General features: G+C 41.1%; 1 protein-coding gene across 5 annotated transcripts in view; it reads left to right on the top strand.

The window, feature by feature from the left end:
- Positions 1–17,545, top strand: part of mllt3 (MLLT3 super elongation complex subunit) — a 92,071-nt gene that overhangs the window by 10,791 nt on the left and 63,735 nt on the right. For all 5 annotated transcript variants that reach the window (XM_050067641.1, XM_050067640.1, XM_050067639.1 and 2 more), the window contains exon 2: positions 583–763. In XM_050067641.1, the coding sequence (XP_049923598.1) occupies positions 667–763 (97 nt within the window). In that variant the 5' untranslated portion in view covers positions 583–666. The remainder of the gene's footprint in view (positions 1–582; positions 764–17,545) is intronic.

Here is a 17,545-nt window from a genome sequence, read left to right as displayed (position 1 = left end):
CGCTTTTTCTAATGCGTTAATTGAGGCAATTTAAAATTAAAGGAACAGTCCATTATTCAATTTGGCATAATGATACACGCAGTGCGTAAAGTAGCACGAAAATTGGCGAAAATACCAACTTTCTCGAGGGTTTTTGCTATTTTTTATGACACCATGCAACGTTAACATCCCCCATGGAAGAAAGCTGTAGAAGCAAATTTTAGTATAATTAAGTTTTGGAAATGTTAACTGCTCCATGAGTGGTATATATTATGAATTTACCTGAATGCTTTAGCTAATAATAAAAAGTAATAGGCAAAGTCAGGTTTACTCAGGTGTGTAGATTTGCGGGTCAGAAATGTTTTATTAAATTAGCAGATTTTTGAATGGAGTTTGGTTTGATGCTCTCCATGTAGGAGGCAAGCAAATAAAATGGGCCGCTTAATAAAAGGATACAACATAGAAGGGTTTATTTAACTGCACAGTATGAAAATCTTTGGCTAGAAATCATTTTTATATTTTGTCAAACACGTGTGTTGGTTCATTCAAAGTGTTTTCTCATCTTGAAAGTAAGTAGTAACCCTCCACAACTTAATTTCACAGGGTGCTGTTCAGGTGAAACTAGAACTTGGTCATCGTGCCCAGGTCAGAAAGAAACCCACTGTGGAAGGCTTTACCCACGACTGGATGGTGTTTGTCCGAGGACCAGAGCACAGCAACATTCAGCACTTTGTGGAGAAAGTAGTTTTTCACCTGCACGAAAGCTTCCCTAAACCAAAAAGAGGTAAGACACTTGCTGTTTCTGCTTCATCCTGGTCCCATTGTTTGTTGTGCTTTGGCATTATGTATGGGATTTCTGTGTTGTGAGAGTGGGAGCAGGGTTTGAACACATCAGCATCAAGCATCCACAGTCCTCATGTGTCCCTGATGGAGTCATTGAGTCCCTGTAGCTCCCTCTGACACCTATTAAGGGTGGCAGAAAAAGGGAATTTACTTATTTTTTAGTTTCTCTGTACTGTTAGAATAAATTACTGAAATGCACACTCTGGAGAAATGAGAGTCGTTTAGATGTGAGCAGTAAAATAGTGCATTTTATGTCCTGTTGCAAAGTGTCTGTACTATATAGTAGCAAATGAAACAACGTCACTGTGTCTCAGAAGACAGAATGGGAAGGTTGGAAATAATGTTTAATGATGCAAAGTGCATTTTATGGTGTGTTGATGGCGGTTTGGCGCATTTAAGTGTTTTCCTCAAAATGTCACTCCGTACGCACGTGTTGGTTTGAAACAGCACGATGCTGCTTTTGGATATAAAACCGACAAAGCTTGTATGGCAGAGCTGCCTGACGTCGGTGCTGTGAAGGTGAAGCAGTGGCAGGTGTTATTGTTGGTGGTGTTTGCTGGTTGCAGTGAGCCTGAAACACAAGTATTGCAAACTAGGAAGTCTTTAAAGTCAAGGTCAGACTGATAATTGCTATTCATCATGAACTTGTGCATTCCTCCCGCTACAAATGGATGTATACACAGACTCTGCATATGCACACGTGCTATGAGCTGCTGAAACACTGAGTGAAAGGAGCAATTTTGGAGGCTCATTGGAAGTCAAACTATGCAAGAGTATTTTCTCAATTGACGGTTTTGACTGTGAAATTAGAAAATAGTCAGAAAAACTATAATTAGAATTTCCCAGAGCCCAAAGTGATGTTTTATTTTAATTTAATTTTATATACTTTATTAATCACCGAGGGGAAATTCAATTTTTCACTCTGTTGTCAATTACACACAGGTCCGAACACACACATGCACAAACTAGACCTATACATGCACTAAGTGGAGAGATGTCAGAGTGGGCTGCCCATGACAGGCGCTCCGAGTGGTTGGGGGGGGTTCGGTGCCTTGCTCAGGGGCACCTCGGCAGTGCCCAGGAGGTGAACTGGCACCTCTCCAGCTACAGTCCACGCTCCATATTTTGGTCCGCACGGGGACTTGAACAGGCGACCATCCAGTTCCCAACCCAAGTCCCTATGGACTGAGCTACAGCCACCTTACCAGCAGTGTTTCCACATACGACAAAGACAAGAATCAAACCCTGTGATCTGAAAAGCTGGAAGCAGCAATGGTTTGGAATTTTTGCTTGCAAGAATTCATATAACGATCAACTGATTATCAGAATTGTTGCAGACTAATTTTCTGTTGATCAATACAATTGAATAATCGACATATCATTGCAGGTCTAGATGTGTCTGATGAAATCTTGGTTGCAGTCTGTGTCAGACTGTAAGATGAATCCATGGTGAATCGAACACTGTAAACTAAAAAAATATATAAATGCAAGGTGACAAGCAGCATCTACATGAACATGTCTATGGGCACTTGCAGTGTCGGGTCGATCAGTGTATTCTGTGTAACCTCATGCTGTTTTCTGATTGGTTTGTTGGCAAAGATGGGTCATTATCACATTGGTCCTCCCTTTTCTGACCTGGTCAGACTTTTGATGCATGCTGTCTCCGGTGTTTCTGTCATGATGTGAGCTTTCACACAGTTAGTGTATAAGGGCTTTAAATCCTTGTGGTCATGTGTAGTTTGGTGCAAATGAGTCTTAATGGAGCATCTGGCCAGGAAAGAATCAATTGAAATGTCTTTTGCTTAAGGATTTTTGACCCCACTTAAGTCTTTTGTGAGTTTAGGGACAGTTTGGCGAGACTAACGCTTGGCATCTGCCCAATGCTGATTCCTCTTGTTGCTCCTAATGTGAAACTAGGGATGCACCAATTGTGACATTCTGGGCCGAAACTGATGTTTAAAAAAAGAACAACCGATACCAGTGTTTTTTTTGTTGTTGTTTATAGTTTGTTTTTGTTGTTATTTCCTCCCCCTTTTGTGCCAGGGAAACAAAGAAATCTTCATTATAAAAAAAAATAACTGTGTTTTTAAGTCATCCAGCCCTTCATTATACTACCTTTGAATGAGCATGAATTCAATCATACACCTTTATGAAACAACCTTTAAGATAACCCTTTTTTCATGGGAATAACATTTTCTTTTTAAAAACCACTTCAAAAACCTTTTCACCATGTATAATGTCTCATAATTCTCTCTCTAATATCTATCTTATATTGCTGTGAAAACCAACACATTTCTCCTTCCAACAACTATATTTATTCTAGTTTCTCGCCAAAAACTACGTTTTTTTTTTTAGCACACAATGAGAACTTTTTAATTTATCGTACTAACTAGCTCTCCTCCTGTTGATATCAACACAGATTTGTTGTTCACTTTGTAGCACTATCAAGGAAACCAAAGGATATGTCCCCTGATGCGTCAATATTGAGTTTACTGCGTCCTTTTGTCCCGAATGTGTCCCACGGAAGATCTCTGTTCGTCCCAAACACGTTTTCTATTGTCCACAGGACACCAGAGTGACATTAGTCTGGAGCCCTGCTTTTTAGCCGGCTCAAAATTGATGTGACACAACTGAAAAACATTGGCCACTGCCATTGGTGAAAGTCATCTTATTCGTTGAAAGGTCGATGACAGTCAACGAATTGAATCTTGACTGATACCAGTGTGTGGCCGACAAATCAGTACATCCCTAGTAATTAGGATTAGGAGTAAGGCTGGGCAGTATATAGATCATATTGATATCATATGAGACGAGATTTTGGATATCGTAATATCATCAGTGTTGCCTTTTCCTGGTTTTAAAGGCTGCATAAGGGGCCGTACACATGCAGCGTCTTCAACTGCTTGGAAAATGCGAGGTCGTGCACTGGGCACTACTCTTGTGTATTTTTTATGCCAGCTCTCAAGAGCATGGAGGCAGGTTGCGTCTGAGGTTGCTAAGTGACCATAACCAGCACCGTATCATAGCCTACTTACCAGAAAAATGCTGACATTAAATTTCAATGTTGAACTCTGTTTATCTCAGGGCGCCGCCATTGTGCCCTGAAAAATAGATGCTCGGGGATGCGTGTGCTCCGCGATGGTGTTGGTCTGGTGTCGCTCTGGTGTTTGAGCATGCCTACCATGCGTCTATATTGAAAAAAAATGAATTTGAGTATGTGTGTACGGCGCCTTACAGTAAAGTGATGTCATTTTCTGAACCTACCAGACCATTGTGGCTATTCTATTATTTGCCTCTATCCACTTTGTGGTTATATTCACATTACTGATTATTTATCAAAAATCTCATTGCGTAAATATTTTGTGAAAGCAGCTATAGTCAATCCCATGATTTCATCACAATATCAATATCGAGGTATTTGGTCAAAAATATCATGATATTTGATCAGTCTTCTTAAGGAGTTGGGTTGGATATTAACATTTGATTTTTAAACTCCACCTTTCTCAGTGGTAGATTATCTCAGTTGTTTATATTTTTTAGGTATGCGAATCAGGATAAAAAATGTATGTCTGTCATTTGTGCCTTTTTAGAAAATATCCAAGTCAGTGATGACCATGTAAGTTTGATGGTCCCACACTGGCTACAACTACATGCAGACTGTCCAGAGTACCTGCAGTACCTTTTTACATGAATGTATCCAGGGCTGCAACTAACACTTCTTTTAATTATCAACTAATCTGCCACTAGTTTTCTTTATTCATTTGGTCAAGAAAAAGTCAAAAACTGGTGGTGACTTAACTAAATGTTTTCACTATAAATGTATCCCTGAGTTTCTTCTCTCAGCCAGTGAGCATCCTGCTGCAAAGAGTCATCAGCCTGGCCTCAGAATTTTGTTGTCTCACGGTTGTTATGCTGAGTCATCGGCTTTTCCACCCTGCCAAGATGAAATAGGGAAAACATTACCACAATACTTACTTGTTTATGCACGGAACTGGCATAAAATATTGTCTGTTGGTGACATCTGACTAAAAATATGAGTCTGTAGATTCTCCTCTCACTTTGTATTAGATGGTATCAGAGCTGAGTCTTTGACAGTAAACCTCTATATAACTGCCCTCGGGGAGACACTACAACCAGTTTGTGTTAAGGAACTGAGTAGTTTGGTTGTTCCATGTAGAGCTGCAGTTATTAGTTGATACCCCAATTACTCCATCAACAGAAAATTAATTTGGCAACTATCTTGCTGTAAAAAATTACACACGTCTGGTTCCAGCTTGTCCAGTATAATTGCTGCTTTATTTTACAATTATTTGTTTTCTACAGCTGTGGGACAAATCAATACTTGAAGATGTCACCTGGCATTCTGGCATGCTGTGATGGAAAGTTTCTCACGACTTCCTGATATTTTATAGACAAAACAATTCGTAGATGAATTGATAAAATAACCAGTAGATTAATCAATAATGAAAATAATTATGAGTTACAGTTATCAAGTTATTTGCTTGGGATCAAGCTTGAGTATGATGAACATAAATGATCAACATAATTTGCAAGGTTGAGGTCACTCCAAGCAGCTGGAGACCCAGCCATATGGAAACTGGTCCAGAAGTACTTTGTAATGCAGATTGTATTAACTGTGATCTTCTACCCCTTTCATAAAAATATAAACAGGCCATTGTCTTTAAATGTACAGGACATTAAAATAAAGTCAGTCATAATTTTTGTTTCCCATCAGTGAAGCCTTTGAAAAGATTAAAGCTCTGTTAGAAAAGATAAGGACACAACAAAGCATTTTTGGCTTGAAAGATTCGCTGGGATCATCTTTTTTCTTTGGCCGGAACAGTTTGTTTTTTACACGTATGATCTTGTAAAATGGAAATCAGGGTGGAATAGCATTGAAAGAACTCAGCAGAAGGCCAACCACAAAAACCCTTCTGTTCATGAAATATGTCTAACGTTGTATTACTATGAATGGTACTGTATGACTGGACTGATGATGATGATGTTAGTCATAAAAAGAAGAATGACATTTGTTTACTTCACCTGCCAGGGCATGGAGACTCAGCAACTTTTTGAGTTTGCAAAATTGTGCTTTCCTATGTCGGACAGGAAACACGTTTCGTACAATATTGTAAACAAAAGGAACCTTTTAGGAACATAGAAACACTGCATGCATTTTCATCCAGCTCTTATAAAAACCTTAGTAAACATGACAAAAATAGAAAAAAACCCTTGAAATATCACAAAAGGTTTCTACGTTTAGGGCAGATGGAAAATTTGGTGTATCAATGAAAGGTGAATGCGACAAAGTGCAATGGAAACAGATTCAGCGAATAGATTTCACCTCACAGTCATGACATAGTGTCATTGCATTGCCCACTGTAGGCACTCTTCATTGGCCCTGCAGAACAGTAGTAGATGGACAAGCACATACATTTTCTGAAAATTTGTGCAACATTTGGATGGATACCCAACTACTGTCTGGAACTCTGGAAGCTGACCTGCATTTTGACCAAAGGCACCAGGGTATAAATGTAGTTCCTGCCGTATAGGTATACTTCCTGCCTTTAGACAGGTTCAGACATGGTAGTAACACAGACAGAAATTGGCTTCAGAAACATTTTAGTTTCTGTAACAATTCCTGGACTACTTGGTGGAAAATGATTATTACTGCGTGCCCGCTGCATCCAAGTCTGTTCTGCCCATAGTGGTCTTAGTAATGTGAAAATGATATTTCTGAGCTGCTGGGAACACCTGATTAGTCTGATGTGGCAAGTACATAAATCACCGTCAGTAGTCACCAACTTAGAAATTGATGGACTTTAAATCTGTCCAAAGTTTTGAAAGAAGACGTGTTTTGAGACAGGCCCAGAAATGTTATACTGTATTCATTTACCCCAGAGCCTCCAAGCAGGCCATAAATCAAATTCCTCTCTGCTGATATGGGAGCTTCAAAGTTTAAAGTTTCCCCTAAAAGCCTTTGATTACTAGAGACTAAATGAGCTTTGGCTTCTGCACACAGCATCCTTCTCTCTGCACTGTTTGTGCTCCAGTCTTGATAAATGTGATATTTGGCTGAAAGACTAAGACCTAGAGCCCAGCAGGAGAATACTTAACCTCCAATAAGTCTCGCCATGACACATGCCATGAGATCTTTCCAGTGTCTGTGAAGTCTTCGGGGCTTGTGTGTTTTTACATGGTGACAAATAGTGCGGCAAAGTGCTTCCTGATCTGTTAGGTCCTCACATGCTCTTGAGTGTTTCCAGTTGAAACACAGCCCAAGTGTAATAGATCAGAGAGTGACTGTGCTGATTCATTTGTTAAAACTGCTAGGGAGCATTTAGTTACAATAAAACTATTGTCAGAAGAATCGTGATCTCAAATGTGAAGTCTACCTTTGTATACTCTTACATTAGTTGATATACTTTAACTTTACAGTGCAGGAGTTATTTTGTGATGACTGTTTTAAATAGCATACCTGTGGCATTCAGTAAGTTTTGATAACCTCCAGATTTGGGGCCTAGTCTGCAGAACAAATACAGGAATACTGCATTGGGAAAAATGAAAAGCCAGTCAGATGGAGGATGATGATTCGCTGGCAGAGATTTAGAACCACCTGTCCAGGTAGATTAACTGTAAATTAAGTAGACCAAGTGATGCTTGATATGAATTAGAGCTTAACAATGAATCAATCAGTGAATTTACAGAAAAATATTGAGCAACTATATCATAATCAATTAATCGTCTAATACATTTTTTCAAGCAAAAGCGCCTAGAACTGCTCTCAACTGCTAGAAGTTGCTGTTTTTCTTTTTCTTTTGTGTGACTAAATTAGTTATAGTTCAGGCGCTGGTAAGACAAAATAAGAGATCTAAGGCCTTGTTTCCACTTCCGTATGTGTATGGAGAGGAATCAATCTAAAGTCAATTCATTCGTATGGGATTCTCCATGATATCAGATGTGCCCGTGAAACTCACTCCTCCCATCTGTAATATTTCTGTCCACAATTTTCCTCAAGTATGTTGCTCAGATTATCTAGTTAATTCTCATTTAGCTCACTTTAAAAGCAAGTAGCTGATAGACTTTCGGTATCTAGCTGCAACTCAACCCAGTCGCCAGAAAAAATGTTTGCACTGTACTTTTCTGCAAACCAGGTTATGTTTGTATGGTATAATGTGGCCAGTACTTTAAAACCTTACATTTCATGTGCATGTGGTTAGGTTTAGACACAAAAACAATCGGTAATGGTTTGGAAAAGTTCATGTTCTGGTTCAAAATACCTGGCTCTCATGGCACTATACCCGCTGGAAACGTAGCAGCGTCTTAGTACAAAGACAACTGCTTCCCCGGTGGAAACACAGTCATGACTTGTTATAAAACAACTGGTTTTGTTGAAATCAAATGTTTGGACTTATTTAGAATTTTTTTAACATGGAAGGAAAGGAGGACTTGGATATGACACATGTGATTTGCAAGCTGTGCCGCATGAGAATAGAATATTCTGGGAATACTACAAACATGAGAGCTCACCTCACACTCACACACAGAGATAGCGTTAGCCACCGATGGTCAAGCTAATGCTAAACCCGCTCTGCTAAAAAATCAACACTGGACACACTTAGCTTGACAAAACTACCATCCAACTGTGAGAGAGCAAAGAGAATAACACAGTCCATCACCTATTTCATGTTAAAGGTTTGGGGTCCATACAGCGCTGTTGAAAACGAAGGCTTTTGTTACATGCTAAAAACACTGGAACCCAGGAATGTGACTCCATCCTGACGTTTTTTTCACTGACACAGCCGTACCCATGCTCTACAGAGAAGTGAAGCATAAAGTTTAAGAGTCTTTGAGTACAGCAGGAAGGGTGGCACTAACTTGTGATGCCTGGACTTCAAGGTCAGTGGATTTAAATGTGACTATAACACAGAGAACTGGCAACTGCTGTCTCATCTTCACACTAGAGCAGTACACAAAAGTCACACATGAGCAAACATTGCAGACCTCCTGCAAAATGCAGCACAAGAATGAGGGGTTGTGGTTGTATCTGGCAGCTTCTTACATGGGTGTTGCCATTCAGTTGGCGGGATACCTGCATGTGTTTCACTCACGCACTTAATCTATCCTCACAGAGGGTGTTAGACCTGCCAACAGTAGTTTGTCGGGTGTATGCAGCATTTCTGACAGGTTTTATGGCAGTGTTGGTCAGTCCGTCTGCTGTGCATCACATTTTGCTGCGATAAAGATAATAGTATCAGTTTTACTTCATATGATAAAGTTTTCAGTCTGTTCATCTGTCTTTAAAGTTTTCTATGGAGAAAAAAAGTAATAAATTGCAATATATGACAAAATATTTTATCGCAATACTCGGCATATCGTAATAATATCGTATCGTGACCTAAGTAAAGTGATAATACTGTATCATGGGTCCTCTGGCAGCATGGGTGAGACATTCTGACGATGTGTTACACGTGCGTCCTGCCACCGGGAGATTTTAAAAGTAGCTGAAAGCAGTTAGCAGCTAACTCAAAGAAGAAGAACAGCAGCCCAAAATGTTCACAAACTGGGAAAATAATGAGGTCTGGGAGCTTCTTACTCTGTGATTAGAGGATGAGATCAGCTGCCATATAACAGAGACAGTAAAGGATTGTTATTGCCACGTTATGCCATTGTTGTTTATTAAGCTCCAACCAGAAACCGCTCCAGAGTGATATATGTCATATATCACTCTGGAGGCCGATGCTGTTGTGTTACATTTTATGCCCATCACGCCTCTTTTGCCTCTGCCATGCTGGTGTGCTGTCTATAATCACACACTGGAGCAGTATGATGCTGCTGCCGTTTGGTTCTGTGTAAAAATGCAAAGGTGGCATAAAGAAGGGACTTCATAGTAGCTCTATAGCATGATCTCTGTGTAAAAAGGGTGAGTGTTACTGAGTAGTCCAGCAGGGCCACAGCTGGCTACACACACACAGGAAGTTTTGGGGTGAACGCCAAGGATATTCACGCTCTCTTTTCTTTTCTCTTTGTGGCCACAGTGTTTAATTTCCTCCATGTTGCAGCTGTTGAAGATTACCCTTTCCTCACTTTAGAAGAAAGCTCTTTACTCACCTGCATCTCTCACATGGTGACTCACCAGCCACTCTGAAATAAAACAGGAGGCATTTAAACACGTCGTAAGCACAGAGTAAATCTGTCAGGAGGAACTGAGTGCTAACATTCTGTTTTCAGACCTACAGTCTGTGCTGTGTTTGGAGTCTATAGATCATATTTGACCTCTTTTGTCTTTCATGGACAGCAGGAATATTTGTGCAGTGCGGACAGTAGCTATTGTTGGTTACATACTTATCCTTAAAATCTTTGATCTGATACATTTGAACACAAACTCTGTGTGCTGAGACACCTCCACCTGGATCTTCCCTTACATAACTGACAGCAGTGTTTGATAAATGGAAGTTAGCTGTGTGCACTCAGCTTCATGATTCTGCGAACAGGATGGCAGCAGGAAAGCGTTTGTTATGTGGACCAGGAATCCCCAATGGCCTGTCAGGATTTCAAAGACAGGGGGCTAGTGAGAGAGAGGGAGCTGTAATCACCATCAGACTCCCCTGTACACAGTTAAAAATGCAGTGAAATCTGTCATTGCCACTTGGCTCACTTGCAGGTTTAATTTAAGAGCAGCCTATTGTTTAGTTTAGTGTCAGCCACGCTGTATTTGCTCTTGTAAAGATGCTGACGACAGGTAGGCTCACATGGCATGCTGATAGGATTTCAAGCGTTTCCACATCAGTTGTTTCCTTACTGCTCCGAAGACTGTTTTTCTTATCAACATGTCGCACAAGGTGTAGCAGTCAAAACACAGAAAGCAGTTAGAATGAGAAAGTGATAAGAGACGGTGAGCGTAACTTCCTCCTGCCGTTCCTCCCACACTCTCAGTGATTTGTTGTGCAGCTCAGAGAAGCTGCCAGACACACATTAAGATTAATGACGAACCAGTCAGTAAAGCTGCCACTGCGCTTCATTATTGCCATGCGGTTAACGGGCCAGCGTTGAGGCGTCGCCATGGAGACGGCCTAATGGCAATGCCGTTTGAACAAATGGAGGTAAAGAAGCTCTTTGGAACCAGTGAAGGGGGTGCTATTTTGGCAATAGGCGGCAGCGGCTCATGCTGCTTAAGCACCTCATTTGGAGCCTGGGCTGCCATTTAATCTACTCTGGAGATGGCATCTCTTCAGAGGTGTTTGTGATATTTCAGAGGATTGTCACTTTTATGGAAAGATGTAAGACAGTGTAATGGGAAAGAAATGGGCAGGCTTGGTGAAAAGAGTTTCAGATTTGTGGTGTGTGCAGTGCAGGAAAGATACACAAGAGCTGAGGTTCTTTTTGTGTTTTCTTGGACCAAGGTGCTCTTTGTTACAGGGAGGAAAAACACTCGAAACCAACATTTCTCCTGGTTGAAAAAGAGGGGTGTGGTGGTGTTTCATTTTGCCTGGCCTGGCTCTGTGATCAAGGACAGTTTAATTAAACCAAACCTCTGGTATTACAGCACCAACACTGGCAAATGTGAACACATTATTAGCAGTTTTTAGCATGATAAAATGGGCTGTTATGGTACTCAGAATCCACAGTACAGTCTACCTCAGTTTTGGGATTTTGTATGTTATTTACAGTACAACAGGTAAAACAACCAAGAGCAGAAGGAAACATTTTGTCTTTCTTTGTTCCTTTTTTTTCTTTCTTTTTTTTTAAATGAAAAATGAACACGTCAATCCCTTGGTGTGAGAGCCACTGCTGGGACAGTGGGTGATTTCTGTTCAACTGCAGGTTGGCCTCTTGCATGCAAGGCAGTGTATCATCCCATGACAACAACAGCTTCTGCTAATTTATACAAGGCAGTGGATAATTCCTGGATCATTATAGTTTCTGCTAATTTATACAAGGCAGTGGATAATTCCTGGATTATTATAGTTTCTGCTAATTTATACAAGGCAGTGGATAATTCTATAGTTTCTGCTAATTTATACAAGGCAGTGGATAATTCCTGGATTATTATAGTTTCTGCTAATTTTTACAAGGCAGTGGATAATTCCTGGATCACTACAGCTTCTGCACATTTATACAGGGCACTGGATAATTCCTGGATAATATAGCTTCTGCTCATTCATACAGGGCTGTAGGGCTGCAAGATTGTGGCCAAAATGGTAATCGTGATTATTTAGATCAATATTGAGATCACAAATATTTATTTTAATTATTAATTGATTTCAGGGACAAAATATTTTTGTTGTATTTTCACATTTAAATAAAGATAGCACTGCTTTCATTTCAGGTTAAGAATGGTCCTCACAGAATCAAATCACCAAATGAAAACATTCATTCGACATCTTGGGCTTAACTGAATGCCATTGCATTGGTTATTTCAGTCTGTCATTTACGGCTGAATGGATATGTATGCACTGTATTTTATTTTTTATAGCGATCATGGTTCCCGTGACATGATATTATGGATGTGTAAGCTGATGATGGACAGGGACAGGGATTCAATGAGCTAACATAAGTCACCTTATTTGTCTTGGCCTTCCTGCATTCATCACACAGCAGTTTGAGGTGTTCTTTCAGGTGGTGTTGCAAGTTAAGCTCCTTTCTCACTGCACAAAAAACCTGCTAACACTCACTAATATCTGGCTTTTGTATGTAATGGGAAAGGTTACAGTCAGCATTCACACCAGGGTCAAATGACTCAGCGGGAGTCACGGGTATTTATCGGCACCAGCTCTATTTGGCATCGATGGAAACACAACACCCCGGTGGACGCACTAATTGTAGCACCTTAACAGGTGAGATGCAATGACGTACCACAACAAATTACGATCTGTCTCCACCCAAGCAGCGCTCAAACATCGATCCCAATTAGTCTGCACCGTGTTCAAAACAGAGACTGAATAAGTAAGAGATATAAAAAGAGGTAACCACCGTACGGTTTTCACAGGCCTCCATGCTGCTTTCTGCTGTTTAGTAACCTGTTATTCGGCTTGTGTGTCACAATGAATGTGACACACACACACACACACACACACACATACACACACACAACCATGTACACAGCTGCCGTCTACTGACACTACTGGCAATGGGAAAGGAGTCTATCGCCTATTTTTAGTGAGTTGTCCTGTGTTGAAAAAAACATGTATCTAATTTTATGGAAAAGGGTTAGTTAGTTAGTTAGTTAGTTAGTTAGTTAGTTAGTTAGTTAGTTAGTTAGTTAGTGATGCTTTGTGGTGCAGACACAAGTCTGTTACGCTCTTTGCATGATTTGTTCTCTCCTAAATTCAAAATATGCTACTGCCAAACAACAGGTGTTGATGATTGATGATGGATGGATGATTTTTGTTTTACCTGTCTGGAGCTGCGACATTAAGGAAAGATTTTCATGGGCACGAAAGCTCTTCAAAAGTGGAGGCCGGTGGCGCTTGATTTGTTATGCGGCAGAGTTTTCTATGAGTGGAGCATGCATTTTAAACATCAGTATTGCAGTCAATCATGTTCATTTAATTGTGGGGAGCCAAAATGATGATTGTGATTTAATGTTCAATTGATTGTGCAGCCCTACAGGGCAGTGGATAATCCCTGGACAACTGCAGCTTGTGCCTGTTAATGCAGGGCAGTGGCTAGTTCCTGGACATAGGCAGCATGTCCCAGTGACTTACTGTAAAACCATAACGATAGAGGCCCTTCCAGCTTCAGTTTTAGACGTTGTTATATGAGCTGATCATGGTTTGGCTAATGGATCACAACTGTCCCACTGCCAAAGCTGTCCAAGTGGAGTTCGCTTTTCAGAATTTATGTTCCACAAGTGCCAAGTTTTAGACCTAATTAGAGTGCACGAGGCTAATTCTGCGGTAAATATTTGGTTCACAGGCCATACAAAACTAAAAGTCAAACTAAACCTCCTATACCAAACAGTTCAGGATGAATACTCGCACTGCTACACCCATTTTAGAAATGTATTCTCAGTCCCATCTTATTCTCTTATTCTGTGTTGAGGATGAGCGCAGGCACATCTGTTTAACAGCAGTAAATCATCAGCTCATGTGTTCTCAGTAGGGGAGTTTGTGAATGGCTGTGATCTATTTATGTGATCTCATGAAAATGATTGTAATTGTCTTCACAGTTTAATGTATCCCCTATTTTATGGCAGGACTTGCCCTATCCTGTGTGCTTCTATTGAGAAATGTAGGGAAGCCTCTGTGTGCTGCGTATCTTAAGGTGGAAGAGTTAGCCTCAGATATAATCCATAGGTTAACCCACATCCTGGAATGAAAATGAAGAATCTGAAAATACTTTTAGTAAAGCAAAGATCTTCTCTGTGTGAGGCTTGTCCCACCATGTTTTCTAGCATGTTGTCTTATTTGCTCCAAAGCTCCAAAGGGCTGATTACAGCTTTCCATGACTCGACAGCATTTACACTTGGAAACTATCTGAAGCTTCAAGTTTACAACTCCTGCCCTCACTGAGACTTAGAAAATCACTGACTTACACTCACACTTACTTAGAGTATCTTCTTTCCTTAAAGAAAGAGCGTTCTGTTCTGTTCTGTTAGCCAGATTGGCGACAGTATAAGCCCCTTACAGTGCACACACACACACACACACACACACACACACACAGGCAGATTGATGCCTGAATGATTGGGCCAACATGTTAGCCTCTGGCCATCTCCTGGGCTCTGTGGAACGCTCGCATGAAACCTTTTAACTCCCCTCATCCTCTGCTCAGGCTTAATTTGTGGCTTGTGTGCACATACCACATAAGTCAAGTCACTGCAGTGACCTATACATAAGATAGAGATCCTCAGGCTGAAATATGTCTCAGAAGCTGCGGTGCATTCCTTTCCTCTTTGCTGTGGCTTTGCTAATGTGATCTCCCTGAGCCCTGATGATACCAGTATTGATATCATTGCAGGGGATGAAGAATGCTTTCCTGTACATGTGTTCATATGTGGTTTCTTGTCTTGGGTCTGTCAGAACAAAGCTTCAAAAAGCAAACAATGGTGACATCATCATAACTTTAGAAAAACACTAGTGGCTTTTTAAAGAGAAGGTAGTAGATTTAAGATGCACGTCTCCTCTGTTATTCTGTCTACTGTTCAACAAGTCATTACAGTACTGAAAAGACATCAAATCCCATGCATTTGTGTACAATAGAAATATCTGTATTTCAAGTAACATTTTGTAATATTTCATAAACCTGTAATGATTTCTTCTGACGTCATTCGATGTGCTCTCAGGGGTTTGACCTGTACATGTTTCTAAGAAACAAATGCTGGTGATTAAGCAGTGGGGAAGCCAATAGCAAAGTAAATATTGGACTTGTATTTGTCAGGTTGTCAGGACCACGGCTCCAGTTATACGATAATGTTGCTCTGTGTCTGCTGCATGTGTAAAGAGAAGGGGTGTAACACAGAAGTCACGGTTCGGTTCACACCGTGTCAGCCTGTGTGTCCTGGAAGATTTGAATGTCCTGGACAAATAGGAGAAATTCCCGTCAAATATTATCTCAAGTGCATAATCACGCTGTTTTGGGGGCAACACATAAACACAAAGAATTTTCTTTACCTAACTGTGTCCTGACTTTTTGTGACACTGTATATCAGTCACAAAATCTTTTTGATTGCATTGTTCTCTATTGGATAGCAGTGCCATGCAGCACGCTTCTTTGAGCTGAAAGTTTGTCAGCTGCACTGTTTTTATTTATTCCTGCTGCTCACTTTGAAAGCACCGTGGACAAAGAATGGCTGATTCATAAAGTTGAAATCCAAGTATTATCTAAATAACATCTCAGGACTGTGTCTGCTTGCAATGGATATGACCATGACGGTTCAGCACCAATACACAAACCATTACTGTCTTAGTAAAGAGTCAATTAATTGCTAATGCTAAGCTGACAAATTAATAAGGTGTAATGAAGATCCTCTATCTCTGTGCATACATTTTTGTTTTTGGATAAGCTGATCCTAAGTTTCAGTATCGCGGCCGATCCAGGCATATTGTTATGGATCAGTATCGGCTAACATAAAATCAGTCTGTATCAAATCAGTATGTATTGTACTTTGTTTTATAGTGCTGCAGCGATGCTCTTATGCTGTGTTCCCACCAAACGCGAATTCGCAAATTTGCACGTCAAGATTACATACAAAGTCAATGCAAAGAGGCGATTAGACGCGAAATCACGCCGGGTGGCGCGATGAACGCGATGGTCGCAATAGAGGCGTCTAGCGAAATTCGCGTCCAACGCCTCATCGCTCGAGTTGAAAATATTGAACTTTTGAGGCAAATTCGCGTGACGCTGTGCCGCGAAAGCCAATCAGCGTTGAGATTCTCCCAACGTCACTGCCGTGTGTTGACACAGCAATAAACTGCTACTCACCGGAGACAGATGGACAGACACTCCGCAGCTGAAATGGAGCAGCCTGTAGTTGGTGTCCTGCCGGGAGATCCTGGCGCCAACCATCGCCAACAGGTCCTCAAACTGGGCCCCAGTCAGCCTGAAGTACCGCTGAAAGCGGCTATCATCCAGACGGAGTTCCTGGAGGAGGTGGTGAAACTCACCGAGCTGGATGCGCTTCTGCAGGATAGGGTGAACCCAAAAACGACGGCGTTTGGCCCTCCAACGCATTTGGAACTTCCAGAGCAGGTACAAAGCAGCGATGGTGGTTATCTCAGCCATGGTTGTCAGTGGCTACCCGGAGCTATATGATACTACATGTCTACTCTACAGAGACAGCAACAAAAAGGAGCAGGCTTGGGTGAAAGTCGCCGAGGAGACTGGTCTACTTGGTAAGTTCTGTAAATATGTGTCTTTAATTAGTTTGCAGAATGGTTGTACTATGAACGTTAGCACTAGCTTAGCTCCAGTTAGCACAGCCGGCTTCCCCGCTACTCACGCGAATGACGCGATAACGCGAATTAACAAAATGGTCAGGCGTCCAAACTCGGCCGTTACGGGTGGCGCATTACTCGCGTTACGAGCGATTAAATCGTGTTCATCGCGTTTGGTGGGAACACAGCATTAATGGGCAATGCAGCATTTTGCTCACATGTCATTGTGTGTGCTCCTCTCCTGTGGAATCATCTTCCTGTTACGGTCCGGGAGGCAGACACCGTCTCCACATTTAAGACTAGACTTAAGACTTTCCTCTTTGACAAAGCTTATAGTTAGGGCTGGCTCAGGCTTGCCCTGTGCCAGCCCCTAGTTAGGCTGACTTAGGCCTAGTCTGCCGGAGGACCCCCCTATAATACACCGGGCACCTTCTCTCCTCTCTCTCTCTCTCTCTCTCTCTCTCTCCCTCCCTCCCTCCTCAGTTGCTCTTCCTGAGGTTTCTACCGTTTTTTTCTCCGTTAAAGGGGTTTTTTGGGGAGTTTTTCCTTATCCGCTGTGAGAGTCCAAAGGACAGAGGGATGTTGTATGCTGTAAAGCCCTGTGAGGCAAATTGTGATATGTGATATTGGGCTTTATAAATAAAATTGATTGAAATTGATTGATTGATGTGACCAACTCTGAGTTTCGACATCAGGTTTGACAAAATAATGTCACACAGATTCTAAGCTCTGATTCCAAAGGCCTTTGCACACCAAGTCCATATTTTTCATTCGAAATCATTGCAAGTTTAAAAATAAATAACATTTGTCACATCAGGCACGTTGAGTTCGATTTTTCTGTGTTT

The sequence above is a fragment of the Epinephelus moara genome, chromosome 17 (assembly GCF_006386435.1).
Source record: "Epinephelus moara isolate mb chromosome 17, YSFRI_EMoa_1.0, whole genome shotgun sequence".
In the NCBI taxonomy this organism is placed as follows: Eukaryota; Metazoa; Chordata; class Actinopteri; order Perciformes; family Serranidae; genus Epinephelus; species Epinephelus moara.
This window is presented reverse-complemented; position numbering and strand designations above follow the sequence as displayed.